Source organism: Myotis yumanensis, unplaced genomic scaffold, assembly GCF_028538775.1.
Source record: "Myotis yumanensis isolate MYYU_CA2020_CCGP unplaced genomic scaffold, mMyoYum1.0.hap1 SCAF_2, whole genome shotgun sequence".
In the NCBI taxonomy this organism is placed as follows: Eukaryota; Metazoa; Chordata; class Mammalia; order Chiroptera; family Vespertilionidae; genus Myotis; species Myotis yumanensis.
In genome coordinates, this window is record NW_027223753.1 from 185,666,897 (window position 1) to 185,679,721 (window position 12,825).

The 12,825-nt window shown below is 42.5% G+C and overlaps 1 protein-coding gene across 9 annotated transcripts in view; it reads left to right on the forward strand.

The window, feature by feature from the left end:
• Positions 1-410: 410 nt before the first annotated feature.
• Positions 411-12,825, forward strand: part of TNIK (TRAF2 and NCK interacting kinase) — a 349,351-nt gene continuing 336,936 nt past the window's right edge. For 8 of the 9 annotated variants that reach the window (XM_070406799.1, XM_070406800.1, XM_070406803.1 and 5 more), the window contains exon 1: positions 412-618. In XM_070406799.1, coding sequence (XP_070262900.1) covers positions 562-618 — 57 coding nt within the window. In that variant the 5' untranslated portion in view covers positions 412-561. Of the gene's footprint in view, positions 619-12,825 lie in introns of all 9 variants that reach the window. The other variant, XM_070406798.1, reaches the window with a different exon arrangement.

Genomic DNA, 12,825 nt, shown 5'->3' on the forward strand with positions numbered 1-12,825 from the left:
GAAGGGTGCCTTCCCCTCCCCCATCCACGCTGGTGCAGAGGGACCGGGTCAGGAAGCGTGGCCTCTCCCGAGTCGGAGACCACGCCTCCTCCGCCTCCCCCCCCCCCCCCCCCCCCCCCCCGCCCCAGCCTTTACTCCTCCCAGGAAGCGATGATAGACAGCTCTGTGTGGTTCTCCACCCCCACCCCCAGCTGAGTGGAGGAGTTGATGTGTCTCATTATAACAGCCAATGCAGCCGCCATCCACGCACAAGCGAAGAAGCATGGCCCATTTAAATACACCCACGCAGCCCGAGCGCCCTTAGCTGATCGGGGCGCGCAGCCCACACGCATCGCGGCTCCCGACTTGGAGATCCACGCAGGTTGGGCTCGCGGACCCGGCGGAGAGGCGCGCGGAGGAGCGGGATCCGGCGCTGTGGATCCCGGGTGGGCGGGGGGGCTGGGCCCTGGGGCCTTTGGCGCGACACCCGCATGAAGACGCGAGTGAAATAGACCAAGGTGGCATTTCCAAGGCAGAACCTTCGGGGTGGTTTTGGTCCATTTCTCCGGCGAAGAAGTCGACATGGCGAGCGACTCCCCGGCTCGCAGCCTGGATGAAATCGATCTCTCGGCGCTGAGGGTGAGCAGAACAGGTTTTCTGATTTTCCCGTGATTTGGGTCAGGGTGAATGGGCTGGGTGTGTGCATCGGGACTGGGCTGGGTGGGCAGAGGTGGGCAAATACGAGACGGAGGGAACCTCGAGTCTCGTTTGGGTTTGGGAGCAGCTGCGGTGCTCGCGGCTAAGTCCCCCTGGCAGGGGCTGTGCGGTACGTGCACTCCTTTGGTTGTGGTCCAGAACCTCCTGGGAGCGCGGGGAGCTTATGGCAGTTTCATCTCAGAGCGGTGTGAGCGCGTTCAAATAAAAGGCTCGCGCGTGTGTGTGAGTGTGTGTGTGCGTGTGTGTGTGAGTGTGAGTGTGAGTGTGTGTGCGTGTGTGTGTGCGCATACACAAGCCCTGGGCAGTCGTCTCGTGCCAAGGCGCGGAGACCTGACTGTCTCTTTCTGCAAAAAGGATAACAACAGTGAATAAAGGCACTGGCCCCTACGTTTTCCAGCTCCCTGCAAGATGGCATTGGGAGCCTGGCGGTCCCACGGAGCGAACCTGCCTCTCCAGGGGGGCAGCTATTGCTAGGCTGGTCTTGTGGGTGGCAACTGCCTCCCCTTCCCCCTTCCTGCCTTCCGAGCCCGGACTCCTCCTCAGCGCCGTCTTACAGACCGGCCTGCCACTCACCCTGATTTCTGGTTCTAACTCAGCCCTGCCTGTGCTTTCTGACTTCGCGGCTGTGACATTTCAGTTTTTATGGCTGAACTTAAGCAGGTGGAAGGGATGTGTTCTCTGCTTTTCCCCATCAGACCGGAACTCCCGGGAGTGTGTGTGTGTGTGTGTGGTTTCCCTGTGTCTGTGGCCAGTCCTTTGTGGAGCACTTCCCAGCCCCCAGCCCCACTGAAGGTCTGCGTTTACCTTCACGTGAAGAGCCTCAGACACCGTTTCATTGTATTGACTAAGACATCACCCATATAGAATCCATTTTGCTGTTGTTTTGAGACCGGAATACCAGGAATCTGAGTGCAGCCTCGACGCCTCCCCACCCCCATTCCCCAACCCCAATGCACTTCTTCGGGGAAGGGGGCAGAGCTTTCTTGCCATTTTAATTAGATGTTGCCTCCTGGGAAGGGGGTGAGGGGTGGGGGGTGGCGACAGCAGCGGGGGTCTGAGGAGGATTGGTCGCCAATTTAAAGGCGGCTTCTTCCTCTCCTGAACCCAAAATAAAATAAATTAACACACACACACACCTGCATGTACATGACGCATGGAGGGTCGGTGAGACCGAATTGATGGTGGCTGTCCACACGGGAACACGCAGGAGGATGGGTGAAGCTTGCAAGTTCACACACCCTCCGGAGGGAATACATTGTTAGATGGATGCTAAATCTTGGGGTTATAGTCCTGAATCCTCAGTACTTCTCCCGACATTGCCTCCTTCTCGACGGTTAAAGAGCTGCCTTTATGGTCAAAGTGTCACTTTTTCGTTCGTCTCATTAATCCTCTCTCCCCACCTACCCCCCTCTTTTTAACTCCTCCTCCCCCTCTCCTTAATCCTGGCATCCAAGTGGTGAGGTTTCTGCAAGGCAGTCGAGGGGTTGAGAAGGAACAGAGATGCCATTTGTAACTGGCTTTCTTGATAGTTGGGTAGCAAAAGCTCATTCATGCGTTGTTACAGTAAGCTGTCTATTTCCCTGGCGCCGAAATGCCACATGCAGAGCGGGGTGGGGGTTGGTAACAGGGTGGGTGCTCTGGCTGAGTCTGTGGCTTCCTGCTTTACAGATTGTGCATTTGCCCTACTTTCTGCGCTGGGAGTTGCTGCCAGCTGGTTAATCAGGTGAATGGATGGTCCAGACTTCAGGGAGGGGAAGGTGGCAAAGGCCAGGGAAGGCGTCTGAACAATGGGCCAGGCTTACGATTCCCCTGAGCCGGAATCTCGGGCGTAGCTCCTCTAATGGAAAGCGCCCTCATGTGATTTTTAGGTCCTGCTTGGCGGGAGGTGTCCCTCCTGGTTTTTCCTGGGGAAGGTTTTCCTGAAATGCTGAGCACAGAGCCTGCAGGCTTGTGAGCAACCATGAGGGCTCACCGGCTGGCCTGGAGTGCGATGCACACATGGGAAACCTGCACTCCAGAGAGCTGTATTTTGAAAAGATATCTTCGCAGGATGCACTGAAATTGCTCTTTGTGGCTTGGGCTTGGTGCTCTGCCACTGCATTTCTGCTTGCGGGAGGTGTAGAAAGAGGGAGGGCCCCTGGCTAGCCCAGGAGATTGGGGAACGGCTGGCTGGGGGGTGTAAATGCAGATGTGGGGACAGTTTCAGGGCTGGGGTCTGCGACCAGTTTTGTTGTGGGTGAGGTGTGCATGCCAGGAGTGGGTCCGAAAGCCATAGAGGAGATCTCTACACATCAGAGGGCAGATCACCTGTCTCTGTCTTTCCCAGTTAGGAGAAGTGGGCTCACCTAGATGAGCAGTCTCACTGGTTCCTAAACTCTCAGTAAAGCCTGCCTGCTGAGAACCTCCTGGGAATGCCTGACCCCTGAAATGCAGCCAAGGTCAGTGGCTTGTAAGAGAATTTGCTGCAGCCCCACCAGCCCCTTGCTGTTTCGGTGGCTCTTTAATGTACACAATCAATGCTCTTTTTGTAAACCCTGTGCTCAATGCATTAAAAGCGGATTCTGTCTGAAGAGGCCTTTTCCCTTCTCATTTTGGGGGCTTATTGTTCTCAGTCAGTGATCCCAGACTGGATCCCGTCTAAATTTCCCCCAAATAGCAACAGTGCATAACTTAAACCAGAGCAACCAGTGATAGCACTAATCATTTCAATTATGCAAGATTTGGATGGTTTTTTAAAAGTCCGATAAAACAGGATCTTTGGTTAGGACAGAGATGATTTTAATACAGTATTATTAGTCCTGATTTTTTAGAGCTCTGGAGATGCACTACGTTTTTGGGGAGGGTGATGAATTCAAAGGTTTAGAGCTGGAAGAAAATTGTAGAACACTTAAGCACTCCTGTCATCTAATACTTGGGACGCTGAAGCCCTGGGAAGTGAAGTCTATCGCCGCCCAAGGTCACACAGCTCACGCTCTCTTCCCTCTTAGGTGGCTTGGGGAGAGTATCTAGGTTTCCTGACTCCTCATTCAAAGCCTTTTTCTCTAAGTCGCATTGTCTGTGGTTGAATCAGAAATCAATAATACATTTTCTGTCTGATCACACAAAAAATGGCAGAGTAATAATTTCACCATGGGTCATGGAATTTTATATCCAAGAATAAAGTGCTTTATGCAGGTAACCTCATAATACATAAGCTTTGGAGCTTTAAGGTACCTTTGGAATTCATCTTGTCCAACCCTCCCTCAGTTCCTCCTCTGCAGGGAAATGGCTGTCTAAATTGTCTAGGACAGATGGTTGTCCTGTGTGGTACCTGCTCTCCGTAACCCAACCCATCTCCATCTGAACATGTCCCAGGGGTCATCTAGACATACACATTATTCATATGTCTCTGCATGTGATGTTTATGGCTTCTATGTATGTTTTGTGTAATCTGTGTGGATACTTATATAAAATATTATGGATATAAACTATTCAGTGGGTGTATGAAATGTGTGTGTACATATAGGCGACAGAAAACATTCTACTCACTCAAACCCAGGGCTTGAGTCACTCTTCCTTCGAGACATCACTATATGAAAAGAAACGAAATTTGCCACCAGTATGCTTTACTTCATATGAGGTGAGATCAGCCCAGAAAGCTTTTTGGAGATTAGCATATATCTGAATCTGAGCACTTTGGCTGTCCTTAGCTTGGCCCAAAGAGTAAGGCATTCAAGGCCAAGCCTGGTCATTGCTGACTTCATACTCTTAAGTTTCTGCCAGGACTCGCACTCACTTTTCTATTTGAATAGAATTAGATGACCTCTGCTTGTCTTTTCCCCAACCCCTCACTCCCTTCTGGGCGTAGCTATTTCTTTCTCCATCAAAACCTAGAATTTAAGGGGTGGGGGGAGGTTGAAGAGAGTAAAAGGGTGATAAATTGTGATGGTAGGAGACTTGACTTGGGTTGGTGAACACAATACAATATAGTAATGATGTAGAATTGTACACCTGAAACCTTTATAATTTTATTAACCAATATCACCCTAATAAATTCAATAAAAATAAAAATCTCTAGATTTCAAAATTGACTTCTGGGAGACTTGCATACATATTTCCCACTATACTTTTCATGCTTGTGTAATAAATGGTGTGCAGTTTTCTTTTTGCCTGGTCACTATAGGTCAGAAGTTTGGTCTTGCTCATCTTCGAGTTCATAGTCCCAGTTAGTTGAATAAATGAATAAATCCATGAATGAGTCAGTGGCTGAATGGAGTGAACTGAGCACTGAGTTCTGTGTTCATGTCTTATTAGCTGTGGAAAGATCACAATTGCTTGTCTTCCTCATACACTGGTTTCCGAAATCAAATTATTTACAGCAATGCTTTGAAAGCTATAAAGCACTATACCAATATGCTAGTCCATGATTAACTAGAATTTTATGAGAAACGTGATTCTATCAACATTTGATCCCAATGATTACACCTAATTGAAAGTGATCCTGAGGAAAAGATTCGATAGCTTTTTAATAGTATCTTTTCCTTTTTGTTTCAATATGACCTTGTATGTTTCTCTGATGGCCTGGGTTAACCTTTGACCTAGTATCAGCATTTATTACATATGAGGTGAGCTCAGGCCAGAAGCTTTTGGGAGATCAGCACATTTTTAAACCAGTATCAATATCAGCATTATTCATTAAATAAAACATTCTAATTTTTCTTTTCTTTTTTTTCTTAAACATTTTCTCCTTTTAATGGATTAACTATTATTCAACTAGAAACAGCTTTATTATGCCTGTACTTTTTCAAAGTTTGTGTTTGGAGAGGTTGGAATAGGGGGAGTGGTACACTATTAGTCCAGTGTTTAAAAGTTTAAAATATTCTGGTCAGAAGTCTCATGGGGCTTAAAGAAACCTTGAATCATTATTAACTTATTACCTACGATCACTTAAATTTGGTGTTAAATGAGAGTTTAGTAAAGACACAGGAATTGATGACAGTATCTTAAAATGAAGTCATCACAACAGTTTTAAATTAGAAGTATTTGTTGTATTTTAGCTTTATTAAACAGGTGTTTTCTTTGCCTTGATATTGCCTCATAATAAAATAGGGGGTAGTGGTAGTTATCAGAACATTAGAGAAATCTGCATAATTGTTTTCGGTATTTATTATTAACTGGAGTAATCTTAGTACAAAAGCTAATATAAGTCATGGTGTGCTGTTTGCATAATTATCTACTTAGGAGGTCATGGAATATTTTGTTGATGGAAAGAATATGCAGGGCTTTTCCTTCATGGAAATATCACATTTTCCTCGTTATCTTGAAGGCTCTTTGAAATCTTGTCATTTTGAGTCTTGCTGGTTGTCCCTTTCTTCTTTCTGTGTGTCTACCCTGCAGTTAACCTTCCGTGCCCTTCTTGTTCTATGCCATTCCTTCTCTCAGTGATAGTGGTTCTAAAGTCCACACAGCTTTGAGCTACTGGGATTGAATCATGGCTGCCATGCCCAGCTGGGAATAGCTCATCTCGGAGTCTGTGTTTCTGATAGAATTTGGGATAATTTGTGCCCAAAAGATGCTTTGATGTCAAACGGGGTCTTCTATTTCTGCGGGGGAAGTTGCTCTCTGAGAGCAGGGCCTGAACTAGCAGTGTGCTGATAATCCCAGAAAAATCTGGTGATATTTTCTGAATGAAATGTTATTCTGCGCATATAAATATAAGGTTCCTAGTGGAGAGAGAGGGAGGACTTAAATAGAAAATCTTGGATGAATTCCGTTTGCAACTTCTTTCATTCTGGTTGGAAGCTTACTTCCCTCTAGAGAAAGATGATTCTCTATTCACTTTCCATTTGCCCAGGCTGTCTCTGGTTGTCTCAAGGGGGTGCCTTGAAATTCTCAAAACACATTTCATTCCACCCCAATCTTAACAATCCTTTTTAATAGATATTGTCTCCATTCCTCCCCACCATCACTGCAGTTACTGTCATGACAAGACTTGGTTCCTAGGTTTATACCACCAGCCTTCTCCTGACTGGTGTCCCTACACTTCAGCCATGGGAGTCTTCCTAAAACCCTCTTCAGCAAAACGCCAAGACCAGCGCTCATTCTTCTGGCGAGGCCTCCCACCACGTGTTGCAGTTTTAGTGACCATCCCTTCACTCCTGCCACCTGGGACAACTTTTTTCTTCCCCTGGGTGCTCTTTAGGGGGGAGCCCTACCTTATTCTCCTTTTCTGAACGTACTACCCTAACACTAAACACTCATGTGCCACCTTTTCCACAGAATTGTCCCTGGTTTCTCTCAGTTAGAAGTTATCCCTTCCACTTATAAACCCTCTCAGAACTGACCTCACAACTCCTTTAGGACATTCAGAACTTTCTGTCTTGGATTATCTTCACTGCTAGGCAGTAAGCTTCATGAAAGCAATGCATATATTTGATCTTCTTAGGAATCCCCACCAGGATGACCTCTGGGGCTCTAGGGCCCAGAAAATATAGATTGTGAATGGGAGCACAAAGACTGATGAGTTGTTGCCCGACCGGTGTGGCTCAGTGGTTGAGTGTTGACATATGAACCAGGAGGTCAAGGTCCAATTCCCAGTCAGGGCACAGGTCCGGGTTTGTTTCTATCTTACTCTTCCTCTCTGAAATAAATTTAAAAAAAAAAAGATTATGTTTTTCAAAAAAAGACTGATGAATGGTTAAAAATTTGTTTAGAATTTTTTAAAAGCTTTTTCTAGTTCTCAGTATAAAAGCAACATAATATGGTCATTGCAGAAAAATGTGGAAAATGGAGAAAAAGCAAAAAGGATTCATGATTCCCAATAACAAAATATACATTTTGTATATGGCTTAGTGATTTTTTTCTATGCATAGCTAAGTAGATAACTTTAAAAATTAAGATTATGTCACATTTATCTGCAACCTGTTTTTTAAATGTAATAATCAGATTCTTTGCATGTATTAAATTTTTTATGGCACAATTTAAAAAACCCTATCATGGAGAATTTTAAACTTACGGAAAAGTGGAAAGAATATTAGAATGCTCATACATTGCTGCTGGGAATATACAGTTGTACAGCCACTTTGGGAGACAAGTTGTCAGTTCCTCAAAATGTTAAATGTAGAGTTACCATGTGACCCAACAAGTCCACTCCTAGGTATATATTTAGGAGAACATATGCCACAAAAACTTGTACACAAATGCTTAAGGTAGCATTATTCATAATAGCCAAAAATTGGAAACAGTCCAAATATCCATCAGTTGCTAAATGAATAAATGAAATTGGAGTACATCCATACATTGGATATTATTGACAATAAAAGAAAGTGCTGATACATGCTATAACATGGATGAACCTTATGCTTAGTGAAAGAAGCCAGACACAAAAAACCACATATTATATGGTCCCATTTATTTTTTTATTGAATTAATTGGGGTTATATGATACCATTTATATGAAATGTCCAAAATAGACAAATCCATTGAGACAGAAAGTAGATTAGTGGTTGCTGGAGCTGGAGGAGAGAGGAGGAGTGGGAAGTGACTGCTAATGTCCTAAAATTAGTTAGTGGTGATGGTTGTTCAGCTCTGAATATACACAAAATTGCTTACATACTTCAAAAGGGTGAATTTTATGGAATGTGAGTTAAATCTAAATAAAACTGTTATTTAAAAAAGGACAGGAAGAGATTAACCAAAGAACATATATACATATATAAATAGTTGATGGACACAGACAATAGTGTGGTGAAGGCCTGGGGTGGGGTAAGGGGAAAAAGTGAGGTACAGCTGTAATACTCTCAACAATGAAAAATAAATTACTAAAAATATAGAAACCCCAATTTAACAGTTACCTACTTGTGCCCAATCTTATTTCTACACCCTCACCTATTTCTTCCCCTCATATTATTTTAAAGCCTCATATTATTTGTTTTGTAATATTATTTTAGTACGCATCTCTAAAAGATAAACTCTTTTTTTAAAGTTCTTTTTGTTAAAGTATTACATATGTCTCCTTTTTCCCCCATTGACCTCTCCCCGGCCTCCCACCCCCCAGCACATGCCTCCTAGTGTCTGTGTCGATTGGTTAGGCTTATATGCATGCATACGAGTCCTTTGGTTGATCTCTTACCCCAACTCCAACCTCCCCTGCCTTCCCTCTGAGGTTTGATGATCTGTTCGATGCTTCTCTGACTCTGGATCTATTTTTGTTCATCAGTTTATGTTGTTCATTTTTTTCCACAAATGAGTGAGATCATGTGATATTTATCTTTCTTCGGCTGGTTTATTTTGCTTAGCATAATGCTCTCCAGGTCCATCCATGCTGTTGCAAATGGTAAGAGTTCTTTCTTTTTTATAGCACCATAGTATTCCATTGTGTAGATGAGCCAATGTTTTTTAATCCACTCATCTGTTGATGGGCACTTAGGCTGTTTCTAAATCTTAGCTATTGTAAATTGTGCTGCTATGAACATAGGGGTGTATATATCCTTTCTGATTGGTGTTCCTGGTTTCTTGGGATATATTCCTAGAAGTGGGATCACTGGGTCAAATGGGAGTTCCATTTTTAATTTTTTGAGGAAACTCGATACTGTTTTCCACAGTGGCTGCACCCGTCTGCATTCCCACCCACAGTGCACGAAGGTTCCTTTTTCTCCACATAAAAGATAAACTCTTAGAAATATATAAGCACAATACTGTTGTCATGCGCAAAAACTTAGTATGTAATTTTAAATTTTTTTATGTATTCTGTCAGTGTTCAAATTTCTAATCATGTTTTTAATGATTAGCATTCTATTGAGGGCATATATTTAACCAGTTTCTATTGATGAAGCTTTTGGGTATTTCCAACTTTTCAATTCTTATAAATAGTGCTTCGATAAACATCCTTAAGCACAAGTCTTTGTATATATGCCTGTTTCCTTAGAATAACTTCTTAGAAGTGCTATTTACAATGAAAGTGTACAAATGAACTCTTGGGCTCTTGACATAGTCAAATTACCTCCCAATTTCCTGTGAGGTAGGTGTATATCATTTTCACATGAGGCTTAGAAAAATCAATTAATTTACTAAAGGTCATAAGGTAACTAACTAAATGGCCAAGCTTACAACTGACCTGCCCCAAAGCCTGTGTCCATAGTAACTCAACACAATCCTTATTTGACTTACGGATCTTATCAAGACATCAGACTTTCCCTGGGGTTCACCGATTTTCCAGAAGCTTTGTGTTTGGGGCACAAGATTTCCTTGATGAGCATAGTGAGTGAGGTTTTAAGAGTTATTTCTAGGCAGTTTTTCCTTGTGATCTTGTTTGTTTGTTTTTTTTAATACCAAGGTCAGTTTAGAACATGTTAATTGTTCTTTTTATTGCCTAAAAACCTAAAAGCATAAAATGCAAACCATTGGGATTAACAGTGATTTTCTTGTACATTGTGTATATGGGGTGTTTACATTTAATCTGTTATTCTCTTTGAAAAAACACCCAACAACTGTGTATGGAAGACATGTGGAATCGGACTCAAAGGTTTTCATTTTTTAAGAATTAGACAACACTGAGTTTGTGATTATCACAGAAGATAGCTAAAGCAAGGGCCATCCTCAAGCCGTTATCTATCTTGAGTTACACTTTTTTTTTAGATGTATATAGACATTTTAAAATTACAGTGGAGAAAATGGAAGACGGAGTTGGCAGACAAAAAAGTAAAGCTCCCTGTGTTTTGAACCACCATCTACTTTCCTCCTAGTTTATAAGAAACTATTAAAACCAACACAACTTTGTGGTTGTCAGTCTGACAGAGGTCAGTTGCCTTGATTTACCAGATTTTATAACCTCCGTTTAAAATGCCTATAAATTACTTATTTCTAGGGTAAAAATCCAGAGCTTCCCATGGACATGGCTTCATCATTTTTAGGTGTTGTGTGTGTGTGCACGTGTGTGTGTGTGTGTGTGTGTGCGCGCGCGCACGCGAGTGTGTTTTAGCTGCCTGTAATAAAATTATAGCAGTTTGGTGGGTGGAATAGGTTGTAAGCAGTAATTGCAAACTGTATTTAAATAATAATAATAATAACAACAATAATAATAATATTTAGCATTTATAGAGCACTTTATATCTTCAAAGTACTTGCAAACATTATCTAATTAAATATTTTCTCTCATTATAAACTGGATATAAATGCACTTAAATCCAGAACAGGGTCATGAGAAAGGTATGCATTGGAAAGTTAATGCCAGCTATGCTTTAGAAACCTATGCAATGGTGGGAGAGTTAGAGTCTGGGATTCTGTTGGGTTGTTTTGTACACCCTTTTGTTCAATCTGGTGGTGGATTTACACACACACACACACACACACACACACACACATGGGTTGTCCCCAAAAATGTATACACACTTTGAATAATGATTAATTTCATTGTTTCTTCCTTTTCAGATTTAACCCATTGGAATTAATAATTATTCCAAGTGTGTGTACAGTTTTTGGGACACCCTGTGTATTCACCTTATACCTCTGCTTGATTTCTGATCATTAAGGACTGAGTGTTGATCATTGCCCTGGTCCTTACAGACAGTGAAATATAGACAACATAGATAAACTTAATATGGGCTCTGTCACTACATTTTGTGTCCTGCCCTCAGATGAAACTCCCATTAGTAAGTGAAATGAAGTGGGGGTAGTACAAGGAAGAATGGCTATGCTTTGTGTTTTTGTAATTTCTGATTAAACTGTACAGTAGGATACATCATAAAGAAATGCATTGGAGCAATGAAACGTCTTTAGTTTAACTGTACTAATGACTTCTTGCTGTTTCAGACATGTGTCTCTATGTGTTGTCCCTTTGCACAATAGTCCTGTGTTGGCAATTTCAATAGTGCTTGGAGCAAGGACCTGTGTGGCTTACCCAGTAGGTAATAGAGGATTCTGCAGCTGACAGGTTCTCAGTAAATGTTATCCTGTGCATTGGGATTTCCTAAGAGCTGGTTGACAGGTTAACTGCTTAAAAGTGAGATCCTCGGGTCAGCAGCTTCCTGATCAGCTCTTAGGCCAGCGGTTCTCAACCTGTGGGTCGCGACCCCTCTGGCGGTCGAACGACCCTTTCACAGGGGTCGCCTAAGACCATCCTGCATATCAGATATTTACATGACGATTCATAACAGTAGCAACATTACAGTTATGAAGTAGCAACGAAAATAATTTTATGGTTGGGTCACAACATGAGGAACTGTATTTAAAGGGCCAGAAGGTTGAGAACCACTGGCTTAGGCTCTGCCTCTCTCTCTGACCTACTGAATCAGAAACTCACAGATTTCTGGATGGGGCCAAGCAACCTGTGCTTGAAGAAGCCCCTCCAGGTAATTCTGATGTAAGGTAGCGTTTCAGAATCACTGGCCTAATTGTCTAAAAGACCATTTTCTTTCTTCTTGTTTTTCATGCATGTTCATTTGTTCATGCAACATATATTTATTGAACATCTGTTGTGTGCCTAGTATTGTGATAGAGGCTAAGGATATGGTAATGAGACACACTGTCCTCATGGATCTTAGTGCCTGATGAATGAGAGAAATGCATGGTAAAGAAATAACCATAAAATGGTTTACTAAATACAAGTTGCTTTGGAAAAACACAGAACATATCTGAAGAAGTTTGAGAATGTTTGAAAATGTTGCAGAGTAGGAAGTAGTAATTTATATTAATTTACTGCTTTTTTCATAAGGAGTATGGCTTCAAATTGTGGAAGGCACATACTTTTAGGAATGTGGAATTTAACAGTTTACATTAATATTATAGGGATTGGAATTGTTTGTAAGAAAGGGGGATACCTGAAATGGAAAGTCTACAACTTTCAATGGTTAATCCTGAGCTGTTCTTTGCATTGCCAATTTAAGAAATTATTTTTATTAGCACGGTTATTCAGGGGGCAGAAAAGCCCCAGCCATGAAGTTGCATGGGTCTGGTGTTAATTTCCTGTTTTTCCCTATGGACCTGGAGGGATTCAGTGTAAAACCCCAGGAGGGGCTGACATTTGCCTAGAATGTTTGAAGCCTGAAATCTGTGTGTTGTTTATTTTTTTGAGACTTGGAAAATGGAAGGGATATTTGCAGTTTAGACAGCCGGTTAAAGGATTTTCTTACTGAGAAATCGAACAGAATTTCC